Source organism: Hyla sarda, chromosome 9 (genome assembly GCF_029499605.1).
Source record: "Hyla sarda isolate aHylSar1 chromosome 9, aHylSar1.hap1, whole genome shotgun sequence".
Taxonomy (NCBI): Eukaryota; Metazoa; Chordata; class Amphibia; order Anura; family Hylidae; genus Hyla; species Hyla sarda.
This window is the reverse complement of record NC_079197.1, coordinates 12,036,646-12,053,599: the sequence shown is the minus strand read 5'-3', so window position 1 is coordinate 12,053,599 and position 16,954 is coordinate 12,036,646. Positions and strand designations below refer to the sequence as shown.

General features: G+C 47.2%; 1 protein-coding gene across 2 annotated transcripts in view; it reads right to left on the bottom strand.

Annotated features, from left to right (window-relative positions):
• Nucleotides 1-16,954, bottom strand: part of LOC130291808 (multidrug and toxin extrusion protein 1-like) — a 51,316-nt gene that overhangs the window by 13,385 nt on the left and 20,977 nt on the right. For both annotated transcript variants that reach the window (XM_056541103.1, XM_056541104.1), the window contains 8 exons: nt 15,198-15,295; nt 13,811-13,908; nt 12,503-12,616; nt 10,754-10,821; nt 9,246-9,354; nt 8,433-8,508; nt 2,362-2,431; nt 1,044-1,176 (listed from right to left, as the gene is read on the bottom strand). In XM_056541103.1, coding sequence (XP_056397078.1) covers nt 1,044-1,176; nt 2,362-2,431; nt 8,433-8,508; nt 9,246-9,354; nt 10,754-10,821; nt 12,503-12,616; nt 13,811-13,908; nt 15,198-15,295 — 766 coding nt within the window. The remainder of the gene's footprint in view (nt 1-1,043; nt 1,177-2,361; nt 2,432-8,432; nt 8,509-9,245; nt 9,355-10,753; nt 10,822-12,502; nt 12,617-13,810; nt 13,909-15,197; nt 15,296-16,954) is intronic.

Sequence of the window (16,954 nt, the reverse complement as noted above, 5' to 3'; positions counted from 1 at the left end):
TTTGCACTCCCGCAGTGTGGCACTTCTGAGCTGGCTGATTCTCGCTAAGCCCAGATTGACCCTTACACTTGTGTAACTTAGACTGAGACTGTATATATATATATATATATATATATATATATATATATATATATATATATATATTATCACCTGGACACATCACATTGTTTATCTTTTATTGTGATATATTAAAGGTTATGTTTTAGGCACATCCTGAACACTTGTTCCCTTAGTAATAGTCTTTACGCTGTGTCACGTGATGATGCATTTTCCTACATTTTGCAGCATTTTGGCAGTTTCTGCTGCATTTTAAAAAAAATCATGGTAAAAAGGAAATGTTTTCCTTGTGATTTGCAGGATTGTGGTAAAATAGAACCTTTTAAGCCACAACTTTGGAAAAATCAGGGCAAAATCATAAAAAATGCAGCCAAAAATAAAATATTTAAGCACAGCCTCAGGGGAGGTGTATAACTACTATATATACTGATCCCATAGAGATAGCAGCAGTATACAGATAGAGCTGGAGGGGAGGTGTATAACTACTATATATACTGATCCCATAGAGATAGCAGCAGTATACAGATAGAGCTAGAGGGGAGGTGTATAACTACTATATATCCTGATCTCATAGAGGTAGCAGTAGTATACAGATAGAGCTGGAGGAAAAGTTTATAACTACTATACATCCTGATCCCAGAAAGATAGCAGCAATATTCAGCTAGAGCTGGAGGGGAGATATATAACTACTATATATCCTGATACGATAGAGATAGCAGCAGTAAACAGATAGATCTGGAGGGGAGGTGTATAACTACTATATATCCTGATCCCATAGAGATGGCAGCAGCAGTATACAGATAGAGCTGGAGGGGAGGTGTCTAACTAGTATAAATCCTGATCTCATAGAGATAAGCAGCAGTATACAGATAGATCGGGAGGGGAGATATATAACTACTATATATCCTGATACCATAGAGATAGCAGCAGCAGTATACAGATAGATCTGGGAGGAGGTGTATAGTTCCATGACAACAAACAATTACCTATTATTCCCATCTTAGCTGCAAACATCAGGGAGATTCCCACAGGAAGACCAATGACGTAATAGCCAACAGCATGAAAAATGGCCCCGATTTTCTGCTTTCCGGTACCACGCAGAACCCCACCACACGTGGCCTGCAAGAAAAACGTAACAGAGAGTGAACCACCATCAAAGTCCAAATATCCAGAACCAAAGATGAAAAAATTGCTAAAATAACAAAGGGGTGTTCCCATCTATGACCCCATGACAACACTTCCTGTCCTAATTTGTTTTGCACAGACCAACTAGCTACAGCAGTGTTTTTAAACTAGGATGCCTCCAGCTGTTGCAAAACTACAACTTCCAGCATGTCCCGACAGCTGAAGGCAATAGCTTTGTTGCTATGGGCAACTAGCTGCTAGAAACTGTAACTAACCATAAATCCGCACGTGGTTACCTATAGCAACCGACCAAAAAAATCGACTTTCATTTTCTAATCTACACTAAAAAGATGTGTGATGAGGGCAGATGTTATTACCCTAGGGGCAGATGGCATTAACCCCTTGTATTCGTGACGCCAGGGCGTGGTTTAATCTCTACACCACCTGAAGGTATAACGCTGGATCCTGGGCTAGGCGCAGGGGCGAATTATGACTCCAATGCCAAGTTACGGAACAACTGCAGCTTTACTGAGGTTATACAGACAGGTTTCTATGGGGGAGACTCTGGAGGGGTCCCATAGGTCACCCTATAAGTCACGTGATCACTGGTACTTTCCTTGGTTACACCACCTGGCAACAAGATTTAAAGGCACATAACAGTATATATAAATTACAATAGATAATATTACATGTAATTAACCATTTACACTGCATAAGGTAAGGAGGGACTCAGGGTACACCGAAATAGAGTCTGCCTGACAGGACAGCAAGGGTACAGGGGTGCAACTCCTGTACTGGGCCACCACAGATGTGGAAGACTTTAAGGTTGCTATGGACAACGAGGCCTACTTGTTTCATCACAGCCCTACGTGATTCACTACTAGAAATATAGGTCTCAATCTTCCACACTTAAGCTTTTGCATGCTTTACAACCTGATGCAAAACTACAACTCTCAGCATGCCCGGACAGCCAACGGCTGTCCGGGCATGCTGGGAGTTGTAGTTTTGCAACAGCTGGAGGCACCCTGGTTTGGAAACACTGAGCTATAGTAATGGTGGTTGAGCTTTAATATTGATAAAGACGTCCCTCTGATAACACTGGATGGTCAGAGCGGAAGTGTTATCATGTCAACCAATTGATTCATGGTAATAAAAAAAAATTATAATAATGATTCTCACCACACATCCATCAAAGAGATGACTCCCAGCGTACACAGGAAGAACATAGCTGACCAGCTGCACTACACCCCTACAGGACAGAACAGGAATAGGTTAGGATTACTGACTATAACCTACATCCATATCCTCCATATATACCATACACCGCAGTATTAGTATGCAGAAAACATGTATATACAATGTATATTGCCCCCACCATGATCACTGTAGGGATGGTATTGGGCAGGTGATGGGCAGTGCCTGGTTTCCCCCAGACATGATGCTGCCCCCACCATGATCACTGTAGGGATGGTATTGGGCAGGTGATGGGCAGTGCCTGGTTTCCCCCAGACATGATGCTGCCCCCACCATGATCACTGTAGGGATGGTATTGGGCAGGTGATGGGCAGTACCTGGTTTCCTCTAGACATGATGCTGCCCCCACCATGATCACTGTATGGATGGTATTGGGCAGGTGATGGGCAGTGCCTGGTTTCCCCCAGACATGATGCTGCCCCCACCATGATCACTGTAGGGATGGTATTGAGCAGGTGATGGGCAGTGCCTGGTTTCCCCCAGACATGATGCTGCCCCCACCATGATCACTGTAGGGATGGTATTGGGCAGGTGATGGGCAGTGCCTGGTTTCCCCCAGACATGATGCTGCCCCCACCATGATCACTGTAGGGATGGTATTGGGCAGGTGATGGGCAGTGCCTGGTTTCCCCCAGACATGATGCTGCCCCCACCATGATCACTGTAGGGATGGTATTGGGCAGGTGATGGGCAGTGCCTGGTTTCCCCCAGACATGATGCTGCCCCCACCATGATCACTGTAGGGATGGTATTGAGCAGGTGATGGGCAGTGCCTGGTTTCCTCCAGACATGATGCTGCCCCCACCATGATCACTGTAGGGATGATATTGGGCAGGTGATGGGCAGTGCCTGGTTTCCCCCAGACATGATGCTGCCCCCACCATGATCACTGTAGGGATGGTATTGGGCAGGTGATGGGCAGTACCTGGTTTCCCCCAGACATGATGCTGCCCCCACCATGATCACTGTAGGGATGGTATTGGGCAGGTGATGGGCAGTGCCTGGTTTCCTCCAGACATGATGCTGCCCCCACCATGATCACTGTAGGGATGGTATTGGGCAGGTGATGGGTAGTGCTTGGTTTCCTCCAGACATGATGCTGCCCCCACCATGATCACTGTAGGGATGGTATTGGGCAGGTGATGGACAGTACCTGGTTTCCTCCAGACATGATGCTGCCCCCACCATGATCACTGTAGGGATGGTATTGGGCAGGTGATGGGCAGTGCCTGGTTTCCTCCAGACATGATGCTGCCCCCACCATGATCACTGTAGGGATGGTATTGGGCAGGTGATGGGCAGTGCTTGGTTTCCCCCAGACATGATGCTGCCTCCACCATGATCACTGTAGGGATGGTATTGGGCAGGTGATGGGCAGTACCTGGTTTCCTTCAGACATGATGCTGCCCCCACCATGATCACTGTAGGGATGGTATTGGGCAGGTGATGGGCAGTGCCTGGTTTCCTCCAGACATGATGCTGCCCCCACCATGATCACTGTAAGGATGGTATTGGGCAGGTGATGGGCAGTACCTGGTTTCCCCCAGACATGATGCTGCCCCCACCATGATCACTGTAGGGATGGTATTGGGCAGGTGATGGACAGTACCTGGTTTCCCCCAGACATGATGCTGCCCCCACCATGATCACTGTAGGGATGGTATTGGGCAGGTGATGGGCAGTGCCTGGTTTCCTCCAGACATGATGCTGCCCCCACCATGATCACTGTAGGGATGGTATTGGGCAGGTGATGGGCAGTGCCTGGTTTCCTCCAGACATGATGCTGCCACCACCATGATCACTGTAGGGATGGTATTGGGCAGGTGATGGGCAGTGCCTGGTTTCCTCCAGACATGATGCTGCCCCCACCATGATCACTGTAGGGATGGTATTGGGCAGGTGATGGGCAGTGCCTGGTTTCCCCCAGACATGATGCTGCCCCCACCATGATCACTGTAGGGATGGTATTGGGCAGGTGATGGGCAGTGCCTGGTTTCCTCCAGACATGATGCTGCCCCCACCATGATCACTGTAGGGATGGTATTGGGCAGGTGATGGGCAGTGCCTGGTTTCCTTCAGACATGATGCTGCCCCCACCATGATCACTGTAGGGATGGTATTGGGCAGGTGATGGGCAGTGCCTGGTTTCCTCCAGACATGATGCTGCCCCCACCATGATCACTGTAGGGATGGTATTGGGCAGGTGATGGGCAGTGCCTGGTTTCCTCCAGACATGATGCTGCCCCCACCATGATCACTGTAGAGATGGTATTGGGCAGGTGATGGGCAGTACCTGGTTCCCCCCAGACATGATGCTGCCCCCACCATGATCACTGTAGGGATGGTATTGGGCAGGTGATGGGCAGTGCCTGGTTTCCCCCAGACATGATGCTGCCCCCACCATGATCACTGTAGGGATGGTATTGGGCAGGTGATGGGCAGTGCCTGGTTTCCTCCAGACATGATGCTGCCCCCACCATGATCACTGTAGGGATGGTATTGGGCAGGTGATGGGCAGTGCCTGGTTTCCCCCAGATATGATGCTGCCCCCACCATGATCACTGTAGGGATGGTATTGGGCAGGTGATGGGCAGTGCCTGGTTTCCTCCAGACATGATGCTGCCCCCACCATGATCACTGTAGGGATGGTATTGGGCAGGTGATGGGCAGTGCCTGGTTTCCTCCAGACATGATGCTGCCCCCACCATGATCACTGTAGGGATGGTATTGGGCAGGTGATGGGCAGTACCTGGTTTCCTCCAGACATGATGCTGCCCCCACCATGATCACTGTAGGGATGGTATTGGGCAGGTGATGGGTAGTGCCTGGTTTCCCCCAGACATGATGCTGCCCCCACCATGATCACTGTAGGGAGGGTATTGGGTAGATGATGGGCAGTGCCTGGTTTCCCCCAGACATGATGCTGCCCCCACCATGATCACTGTAGGGATGGTATTGGGCAGGTGATGGACAGTACCTGGTTTCCCCCAGACATGATGCTGCCCCCACCATGATCACTGTAGGGATGGTATTGGGCAGGTGATGGGCAGTGCCTGGTTTCCTCCAGACATGATGCTGCCACCACCATGATCACTGTAGGGATGGTATTGGGCAGGTGATGGGCAGTGCCTGGTTTCCTCCAGACATGATGCTGCCACCACCATGATCACTGTAGGGATGGTATTGGGCAGGTGATGGGCAGTGCCTGGTTTCCTCCAGACATGATGCTGCCCCCACCATGATCACTGTAGGGATGGTATTGGGCAGGTGATGGGCAGTGCCTGGTTTCCCCCAGACATGATGCTGCCCCCACCATGATCACTGTAGGGATGGTATTGGGCAGGTGATGGGCAGTGCCTGGTTTCCTCCAGACATGATGCTGCCCCCACCATGATCACTGTAGGGATGGTATTGGGCAGGTGATGGGCAGTGCCTGGTTTCCTTCAGACATGATGCTGCCCCCACCATGATCACTGTAGGGATGGTATTGGGCAGGTGATGGGCAGTGCCTGGTTTCCTCCAGACATGATGCTGCCCCCACCATGATCACTGTAGGGATGGTATTGGGCAGGTGATGGGCAGTGCCTGGTTTCCTCCAGACATGATGCTGCCCCCACCATGATCACTGTAGAGATGGTATTGGGCAGGTGATGGGCAGTACCTGGTTCCCCCCAGACATGATGCTGCCCCCACCATGATCACTGTAGGGATGGTATTGGGCAGGTGATGGGCAGTGCCTGGTTTCCCCCAGACATGATGCTGCCCCCACCATGATCACTGTAGGGATGGTATTGGGCAGGTGATGGGCAGTGCCTGGTTTCCTCCAGACATGATGCTGCCCCCACCATGATCACTGTAGGGATGGTATTGGGCAGGTGATGGGCAGTGCCTGGTTTCCCCCAGATATGATGCTGCCCCCACCATGATCACTGTAGGGATGGTATTGGGAAGGTGATGGGCAGTGCCTGGTTTCCTCCAGACATGATGCTGCCCCCACCATGATCACTGTAGGGATGGTATTGGGCAGGTGATGGGCAGTGCCTGGTTTCCTCCAGACATGATGCTGCCCCCACCATGATCACTGTAGGGATGGTATTGGGCAGGTGATGGGCAGTACCTGGTTTCCTCCAGACATGATGCTGCCCCCACCATGATCACTGTAGGGATGGTATTGGGCAGGTGATGGGCAGTGCCTGGTTTCCCCCAGACATGATGCTGCCCCCACCATGATCACTGTAGGGATGGTATTGAGCAGGTGATGGGCAGTGCCTGGTTTCCTCCAGACATGATGCTGCCCCCACCATGATCACTGTAGGGATGATATTGGGCAGGTGATGGGCAGTGCCTGGTTTCCCCCAGACATGATGCTGCCCCCACCATGATCACTGTAGGGATGGTATTGGGCAGGTGATGGGCAGTATCTGGTTTCCCCCAGACATGATGCTGCCCCCACCATGATCACTGTAGGGATGGTATTGGGCAGGTGATGGGCAGTGCCTGGTTTCCTCCAGACATGATGCTGCCCCCACCATGATCACTGTAGGGATGGTATTGGGCAGGTGATGGGTAGTGCTTGGTTTCCTCCAGACATGATGCTGCCCCCACCATGATCACTGTAGGGATGGTATTGGGCAGGTGATGGACAGTACCTGGTTTCCTCCAGACATGATGCTGCCCCCACCATGATCACTGTAGGGATGGTATTGGGCAGGTGATGGGTAGTGCTTGGTTTCCTCCAGACATGATGCTGCCCCCACCATGATCACTGTAGGGATGGTATTGGGCAGGTGATGGGCAGTGCCTGGTTTCCTCCAGACATGATGCTGCCCCCACCATGATCACTGTAGGGATGGTATTGGGCAGGTGATGGGCAGTGCTTGGTTTCCCCCAGACATGATGCTGCCTCCACCATGATCACTGTAGGGATGGTATTGGGCAGGTGATGGGCAGTGCCTGGTTTCCTCCAGACATGATGCTGCCCCCACCATGATCACTGTAGGGATGGTATTGGGCAGGTGATGGGCAGTGCCTGGTTTCCTCCAGACATGATGCTGCCCCCACCATGATCACTGTAGAGATGGTATTGGGCAGGTGATGGGCAGTACCTGGTTCCCCCCAGACATGATGCTGCCCCCACCATGATCACTGTAGGGATGGTATTGGGCAGGTGATGGGCAGTGCCTGGTTTCCCCCAGACATGATGCTGCCCCCACCATGATCACTGTAGGGATGGTATTGGGCAGGTGATGGGCAGTGCCTGGTTTCCTCCAGACATGATGCTGCCCCCACCATGATCACTGTAGGGATGGTATTGGGCAGGTGATGGGCAGTGCCTGGTTTCCCCCAGATATGATGCTGCCCCCACCATGATCACTGTAGGGATGGTATTGGGCAGGTGATGGGCAGTGCCTGGTTTCCTCCAGACATGATGCTGCCCCCACCATGATCACTGTAGGGATGGTATTGGGCAGGTGATGGACAGACATGATTCTGCCACACCATTATGGAGACCACTAAGCACTTGGGAACTTTCAGTGCAGCAGAAATGTTTTGTCCCTTCTCCAGATCTGTGCCTCCACACAATCCTGTCCCTGAACGCTACAGGCAGTTCTTTCCGCCTCATGGCTTGGTGTTTGCTCTGATATACAGTGTCAGCTGTGAGACCCTATATAGACAGGGCCGTGTATTGTCCAATCAGCTAAATTTACCACAGGTGACTCCGACCAAGGTGGAGAAACATCTCAGAGATGATCAGGAGAAATGGGAGGAGCCAGAGATAAATATTAAGTGTCATAGTAAAGGGTCTGAATACTTATGTCTACGGCAGATTTTTCCAGGGACATGCACAAGTTGTGTCTGGTATGAAAGGAAAACAAACAGTCTCCAGATGTAACCAAGGACACTCGCAGCCAATGATAACCGAAACCTTGGGGCGATATCTGTTCCGTAAACACATTCTGCCACCCAACATTTAAAGAGACAGCGCCCCTTCTTACTCATCTGAAGTGAATACATAGCCGATCACGTTCTTCAGGCTGATAAGCAAAATGGAGGACACCAGGGCACAGGTCTCTGGAAGAAAAAAAAACAACACTGGATTATCATCACAAGCTTGAGCAATCTCCCACAGCAGCACAGAGTATTTAAAGGGGTACTCCACTGGAAAACATTTTTTTTTTTCCTTTAAATCAACTGGCTCCAGAAAGTTAAACAGATTTGTAAATTACTTCTATTAAAAAAAAATCTTAATCCTTCCAGTACTTATCAGCTTCTGTATGATCCATAGGAAGTTCTTTTCTTTTTTAATTTCCTTTCTGTCTGATCACAGTGCTCTCTGCCGACACCTCTGTACGTGTCAGGAACTGTCTGGAGCAGAAAAGGTTTTCTATGGGGATTTGCTCCTACTCTGGACAGTTCCTAAAATGGACAGAGGTGCCAGCAGAGAGCGGTGTGGTCAGGCAGAAAGGAAATGCAAAAAGAAAAGAACTTCCTGTTGAGCATACAGCAGCTGATAAGTACTGGATGGATTAAGATTTTTTAATAGAAGTCATTTACAAATCTGCTTAACTTTCTGGCACCAGTTGATTTAAAAGAAAAAAAAAACAGTTTTCCAGTGGAGTACCCCTTTAAGAGGCCTTTAAGTGTGTTAAAACCTGTGTAATCGTGTGATAAGGTTAGGGAAGATAGGTAGGGAGTGTTGCAAGATCAGGAGGGAAATAGAGGTAAGTGGGAGACCCCATACAGATTGTGGGAGGAGCATGGGCCCTTGCAGCACAGAGTATTTCAGGACAGACTTTTTTCTTCTTTACCTGTCAGTAATATGGCCACAGTCATTGATTTCTTGGCTTGTGCAATGTCTCCTGCTCCCAGGGCGTGACCAACTCGGATGCTGGCTGCAATGCTGTACCCCAATGGCACCTGCAGAGCCGAAATAGCGCAACGTTATGATACCTCACCTGATCGGCACCGGAAAAGGATGTATTATCCAGTATTTCCCAACCAGGATTCCTCCAGTTGTTGCAAAACTACAATTTCCAGCATGCCCGGACAGCCGTTGGCTGTCCGGGCATGCTGGGAGTTGTAGTTTTGCAACAGCTGGAGGCGCACTCGTTGGGAAACACTTGTCTAGACTGATACAACTGAAACCCAGTAAGCCCAGTAAGGTCCTAAGGTGAAGCTATGGGGCTCCTGTACATAGCCTTTGGCTCTCCAGACATGCTGGGAGTTGTAGTTTTGCAACAGCTGGAGGCGCACTCGTTGGGAAACACTGGTCTAGACTGATACAACTGAAACCCAGTAAGGTCCTAAGGTGAAGCTATGGGGCTCCTGTACATAGCCTTTGGCTCTCCAGACATGCTGGGAGTTGTAGTTTTGCAACAGCTGGAGGCACTCTCGTTGGGAAACACTGGTCTAGACTGATACAACTGAAACCCAGTAAGCCCAGTAAGGTCCTAAGGTGAAGCTATGGGGCTCCTGTACATAGCCTTTGGCTCTCCAGACATGCTGGGAGTTGTAGTTTTGCAACAGCTGGAGGCGCACTCGTTGGGAAACACTGATCTAGACTGATACAACTGAAACCCAGTAAGGTCCTAAGGTGAAGCTATGGGGCTCCTGTACATAGTCTTTGGCTCTCCAGGCATGCTGGGAGTTGTAGTTTTGCATAATCAATGGCCTGGGGGCCATATATCAGGGATGAGGGAATTGAGGGCATAGCAGACCAGTGAGAGGCCGGGTTCACACCACGTTTTTCCAAAACAGTTCCCGTATCAGGTTTTTGATTAAAAAAAAGCGGATTCCTCCAAACCGGACTAAACTGTATCAAAACGTGTGTCCAAATTTGAATCCATATACAGTTGAAAACCGTATACAGTTTGAAAAATGATGTCCGGTTGCATCCGTTTTTAACTTTTCATTCAATTATGAATAAAGTTTCAATTGTTTGATTGAAATTCCAAGAAAAAAAACTGTGCTAAGTCAAAAATCGTATGGTGAAAACCGGATGGAACCGTACGCACATTTCTGTACGGTTCCCATTGACTCCCATGTTAAAAAAAAAAAATATACGTTTCAATACGGTTTTCACCCAGACCAAAAACCTATGGTAGGCTACGGTTTGGGGTACGGGGAAAAAACTGACAAAACCGTACAGGACGCAAAACGGACACAACCTGATGCATCTTTTGGAAAACGGTTTTCAATACGGTTCCGTACGGTTTTCACAATGAAGACGTATACGGGAACTGTACTGCAAAAATGTGGTGTGAATGCAGCATAAAATAGCTGGAGGGAAGAGAAAAAAAAAACCTCAGATACTTACCATAAAGACAATGTTAGCCATCTGGTAAATAATTGTTTGAGCCCCGAGATCTTCCACACCGAGGACCCCTGAGGGGACAGAGAAATATTATTGTAGACTAAAAATGTTATTGTGGACTCGGGCCAGATTCAAAAACGCTTTCTATGTTGCACATCTCGGCAAAACATTAACCTTTCTAATATGCTTCATCAAAATGTTATCTCCTTTTTATAGAAATCACGGCTTATAAAAAAAAATGTCCACTAGGGGTCCCCATACCATCCAGAACATAATCCTGTCCGGCTGCAGCATCAACTTTGTCTCAGCTAAAGCACAGACAGGGACAAAGTCCAGGAAGTGAGGGGGCGGGACTAGCACTTGTCTGTGCTCACTCCTGTCCTATCAGACTGCAGAGAGGAGGGGGTTACAGAGCAGCCTGCAGTGATTGGATGAAGAGACCCAGCACAGCACAGCAGACTCAGGGAGGAAGTGAATGCATAATGAGCGAAGGTGGGCTCAGTGCTTGCCTTGGACACGCCCCTTCCTGAACAGTGGATTTCAGAATGAGTGAGCAGCAGAACGGAGGGATTTGTGAGTGAAATATAGAAGTTAGACACATAATAAAGAAACACATTAATTATGTGCAGTAAGAAATAAAAACAAAATCCTAAAAATCTGACGGTAAAACAGGTAAAAAGGGATTAAAAATGTAAAATAACCTGCAGCAATACAGTATATACAACTTTGCTTTATTAGAAAAACAGTTGTATTGTTGCTATGAATAGGACATTGGAGGAGATTTATCAAGACCTGTCCAGAGGAAAAGTTGCTCAGTTGCCCATAGCAACCAATCAGATCGCTTCTTTCATTTTTAACAAGGCCTCTGCAAAATGAAAGAAGCGATCTGATTGGTTGCTATGGGCAACCCAGCAACTTTTCTGCTCTACAGGATTTCATAAATCTCCCCCATTGTGTGAACATTATTGTGTCAACTAGAGATGAGCGAATTTACAGTAAATTTCGATTCGTCACGAACTTCTCGGCTCGGCAGTTGATGACTTTTCCTGCGTAAATTAGTTCAGCCTTCAGGTGCTCCGGTGGGCTGGAAAAGGTGGATACAGTCCTAGGAAAGAGTCTCCTAGGACTGTATCCACCTTTTCCAGCCCACCGGAGCACCTGAAGGCTGAACTAATTTATGCAGGATAAGTCATCAACTGCCGAGCCGAGAAGTTTGTGACGAATCGAATTTACTGTAAATTTGCTCATCTCTAGTGTCAACCCCCCAAGGCATTATTGATGTGTATTATCCTGCAATTACATGAAGTGCCCAGTAGATGGCGGGCAGCACAAGCAAATGAACTGAGCAGTAAATACAGCTAGGGAAGGAGACGTTTTTGTGGACATGTGCTCGTAGCCATTTTGGATTTTTCAGTTCCTGCAGGACCAGCAGAGAGAGAAGAGGACATAGGGAGAGCTTGTGAGGGATCCTGGTTCAAAGAGTGCTGCAGTGTCTGAACAAGATCCAGTGCTGGTATCCCACAATGGTACCACACAACTATACCCTGGACACTCCATTTGGTCGAAGCACTGCTGCAGATATGTACCCCCGGATAGGGGAGGCTCAGGATCGGCCTGCCAAAGAGCTAACAAGAGAGCATCCAATGAAAAGGGGTTAAAAATTAAAAGATGCAAAAAATTGTGCTGCTACAACAAACATGGTACCCAGGAGTCGTGTCTCGTCCGTCACTCTAGACCCCTTCTTTAACTTACCTGACAAGATGATTCCGATTTCGAATGCCCACCATTCTATACAGACCATAAGCATGCTGGGAATGGCGAGACGGGTGAAGGAACCCCAGTTCTCAAAGCAGGCAATCGACCACCCTGGGGAGAAAAGATATCATTAAATGGGGTTTAAATACAGACTTAAAGGGGTTATCCAGGAAATTTTTATATATATCAACTGGCTCCATAAAGTTAAACAGATTTGTAAATTACTTCTATTAAAAAAATCTTAATCCTTTCAGTACTTATGAGTTGCTGAAGCTGAGTTGTTCTTTTCTGCCTAAGCGCTCTCTGATGACACCTGTCTCGGGAACTGTACAGAGTAAAAGCAAATCCCCCATAGCAAACCTCTTCTACTCTGCACAGTTCCCGAGACAAGCAGAGATGTCAGCAGAGAGCACTGTTGCCAGACAGAAAAGAACAACTCAACTTCAGCAGCTGATAATTATTGGAAGGATTAAAAGAAGTAATTTACAAATCTGTTTAACTTTCTGGAGCCAGCCGTTGGCTGTCTGGGCATGCTGGGAGTTGTAGTTTTGCAACATCTGGAGGTGCACTCATTGGGAAACACTGGTCTAGACTGATACAACTGAAACAAACCTTAAGCTGTGGAAAGCCTTAAAGGGGTACTCCGGTGAAATCCTTTTTTCTTTTAAATCAACTGGTGGCAGAAAGTTAAACATATTTGTAAATTACTTCTATTAAAAAATCTTAATCCTTCCAGTACTTATTAGCTGCTGAATGCTACAGAGGAAATTCCTTTCTTTTTGGAACACAGAGCTCTCTGCTGACATCTCTGTCCATTTTAGCAGCCATGCATAGCAGATGGGGACTTGGGTTCAAATCCCACTAAGGACAACAATAAATAAAGCGTTATTATTATTATAATAACGTCATCAGAGAGAACTGTGCTCGTGATGTCATCAGAGAGCATTCCAAAAAGACAGGAATTTCCTCTGTAGTATTCAGCAGCTAATAAGTACAGGAAGGATTAAGGTTTTTTAATAGACGTAATTTACAAATATGTTTAACTTTCTGCCACCAGTTGATTTAAAAGAAAAAAAGGTTTTCACCGGAGTACCCCTTTAAGGGGACATTTACTATCTGCCTTTTATAAATGGAAGTAATTTACAAATCTGTTTAACTTTCTGGCACCTCTTGGTTTAACCCCTTTTAAGATTGAAAGACCTGGAACATCCCCCCACAGGTCATCTGAAGAACTCCAAAGTGGCTGATACAATAAATTCGACTGTAAAACAAAGTATTGTAATAAGGTATCTTATAGGACGTTACCTCCCCACGTGTCCACGTGAAGCTTCCTCCACAGGATGTAGAAGAATAACAGGATCGCCTGCATATACTGAGACAAGGTATTGGCGCAGGCCGAGCCCCTGTGGGGGGAGAAAATTTAAAGTGATACAATATCCATCAGGATTAATTTATAATGCAATTTAAAGGGACAATTTTCTATTTATTTATTTTTAACTAATGGTGACAGATTTGTAAATTAATTCCATATAAACATTATAATCCTTTCAATACTTATCAGCTGCTGTATGCTCTAGAGCAGTGGTCTTCAACCTGCGGACCTCCAGATGTTGCAAAACTACAACCCCCAGCATGCCCGGACAGCCGTTGGCTGTCCGGGCATGCTGGGAGTTGTAGTTTTGCAACATCTGGAGGTCCGCAGGTTGAAGACCACTGCTCTAGAGGAAGTTGTGTAGTTCTTTCCAGTCTGATCACAGTGTTCTGCAGTCCAGAGCAGGTAAAAAGCAGCGAGATCAGGTATGTTATCTTATGTCTAGGAGCGGAGTACCCCTTTAAGTAGCATCTATTTTGATAATTCTCCATAAATACCCCAGTTCCCTGTTTAGTCAATCTGCGTAGAAAAGTACCAATAAAGAGAAAAATTCCACATATTTAGGCAAGTCTGCCATTCAGGATCCTAGAAAAGCCAGACAACCACCTCCGTAGTTGTGCGATAGCTCTCATGGCAGCCATATTGGTTGTCACCAAGTCTTCACATACTCCTGAATGGCCTGTTAGCCTAGTTATGCACCAATATAGAAATTAAGTGGAGGTATCGCCATATATCTAAGCAGACTTACTATCCTGGATTTTAGGGATAGTCAGTGACAAGCTCTGGGGGGAGGCTGTATTGGTCACTCAGCTTTCCTAGAAAGAGGCCTTAAAAATGATTAAAGGGGTATTCCAGGCAAAAACTTTTTTAATATATATATCAACTGGCTCCTGAAAGTTAAACAGATTTGTAAATTACTTAATTCTTCCAATAGTTATTAGCTTCTGAAGTTTTCTGTCTAACTGCTCAATGATGATGTCACGTCCCGGGAGCTGTGCATGATGGGAAAATATTCCCATAGGAACTGCACAGCTCCCGGGACATGAGTCATCAGAAAGCAGTTAGACAGAAATAGCAACTCAACTTCAGAAGCTAATAACTATTGGAAGGATTAAGATTTTTTAATAGAAGTAATTTACAAATCTGTTTAACTTTCCGGAGTCAGTTGATATATATAAAAAAAAGTTTTTGCCTGGAATACCCCTTTAACAACTTGACAGAAGAGAATGGTTAAAGGATTTACATGTGTTAGGGTCTTTGGTGGGGTGGTATGTTGACACCAGAGCCCCCCCATAATTACAGACACCCTTTGGTACTTACATCACCCCCAGGCCCAGAATATACAGGAAGATGTAGTTGATTAATGCATTGAAGATGTTGGCTATGAATCCAGTTAAGACTTGAGGAAATATAATTCCCTGTAAAAAGACAAGAAGAAGAAGGTAAGGAGGGCCTCCACCTGCACAGCCGCCAACAGTGGGAATCATATTTGCTTACAGTGCATATTTTGATGGGACTAACCCACAAAATAAGTCGCAAAAAGGGCAAACCCATCCAGGAATGAGCATTTACCTTGTTTGGTCATTCTAGGATGAGGCCTTTAAGGGGCACTCCAGTGGAAAACAATTTGTTTCACATTAACTGGTGCCAGTAAGTTAAACAGATTTGTAAATTACTTCTATTAAAAAAATCATAATCCTTCCAGTACTTATCAGCTGCTGTATGCTCCAGAGAAAGTTGAGATGTTCTTTCCAGTCTGACCACAGTGCTCTCTGGTGACACCTCTGTCCATGTCAGGAACTGTCCAGAGCAGGAACAAATCTCCATTCCTGATCAGTCATGGACAGAGGTGGCAGCAGAGAGCACTGTGGTCAGACTGGAAAGAACAACTCAACTTTATCTGGAGCATACAGCAGCTGAGTTAAATCTGTTTAACTTTCTGGCAACAGTTGATTTAAAAAAAAAAAATAATTATATATATATATAAAACATATTCCACCAGAGTACCCCTTTAATACAGGGTACGAGGTAAAACAGTTAATCCCCCACAAGATATTGGGGGTACAGATATTAAAACTGATGCAAAACGTATGAAATACTTTCCTCTTTACATAGTTGAATTCGCTGACAACAAAATCCCACAAAAATTATCAATGGAAATCATCAACCCCTGGAGGTCTGGATATGGAGTCACACTCAAAATCACAGTGGAAAACCTCACTACAGGCTGATCCAACTTTATGTAATGTCCTTAATACAAGTCCCAATGAGGCTCAGTAGTGTGTGTGGCCTCCACGTGCCCGTATGACCTCCCTACAACGCCTGGGCATGCTCCTGATGAGGTGGAGGATGGTCTCCTGAGGGATGTCCTCCCAGACCTGGACTAAAGCATCTGCCAACTCCTGGACAGTCTGTGGTGGATGGAGCGAGACGTCCCAGATGTGCTCAATCGGATTCAGGGGAACGGGCGGCCAGTCCATAGCATCAATGCCTTCCTCTTGTAGGAACTGCTGACACACTCCAGCCACATGAGGTCTAGCATTGTCTTGTATTAGGAGGAACCCAGGACCAACCGCACCAGCATATGGTCTCACAAGGGGTCTGAGGGCCTCATCTCGGGACCTAATGGCAGTCAGGCTATGGCAAGCACATGGAGGGCTGTGCGGCCCCCCAAAGAAATGCCACCCCACACCATTACTGACCCACCGCCAAACCGGTCATGCTGGAGGATGCTACAGGCAGCAGAATGTTCTCCATGGCGTCTACAGACTCTGTCACATCTGTCACATGTGCTCAGTGTGAACCTGTTTTCTTCTGTGAAGAGCACAGGGCGCCAGTGACAAATTTGCCAATCTTGGTGTTTTCTGGCAAATGCCAAACGTCCTGCACGGTGTTGGGCTATAAGCACAACCCCCACCTGTGGACGTCGGGCCCTCATACCACCCTCATGGAGTCTGGTTCTGGCCGTTTGGGTGGACACATGCACATTTGTGACCTGCTGGAGGTCATTTTGCAGGGCTCTGGCAGTGCTCCTCCTGCTCTTCCTTGCACAAAGGCGGAGGTAGTTAGTGGTCCTG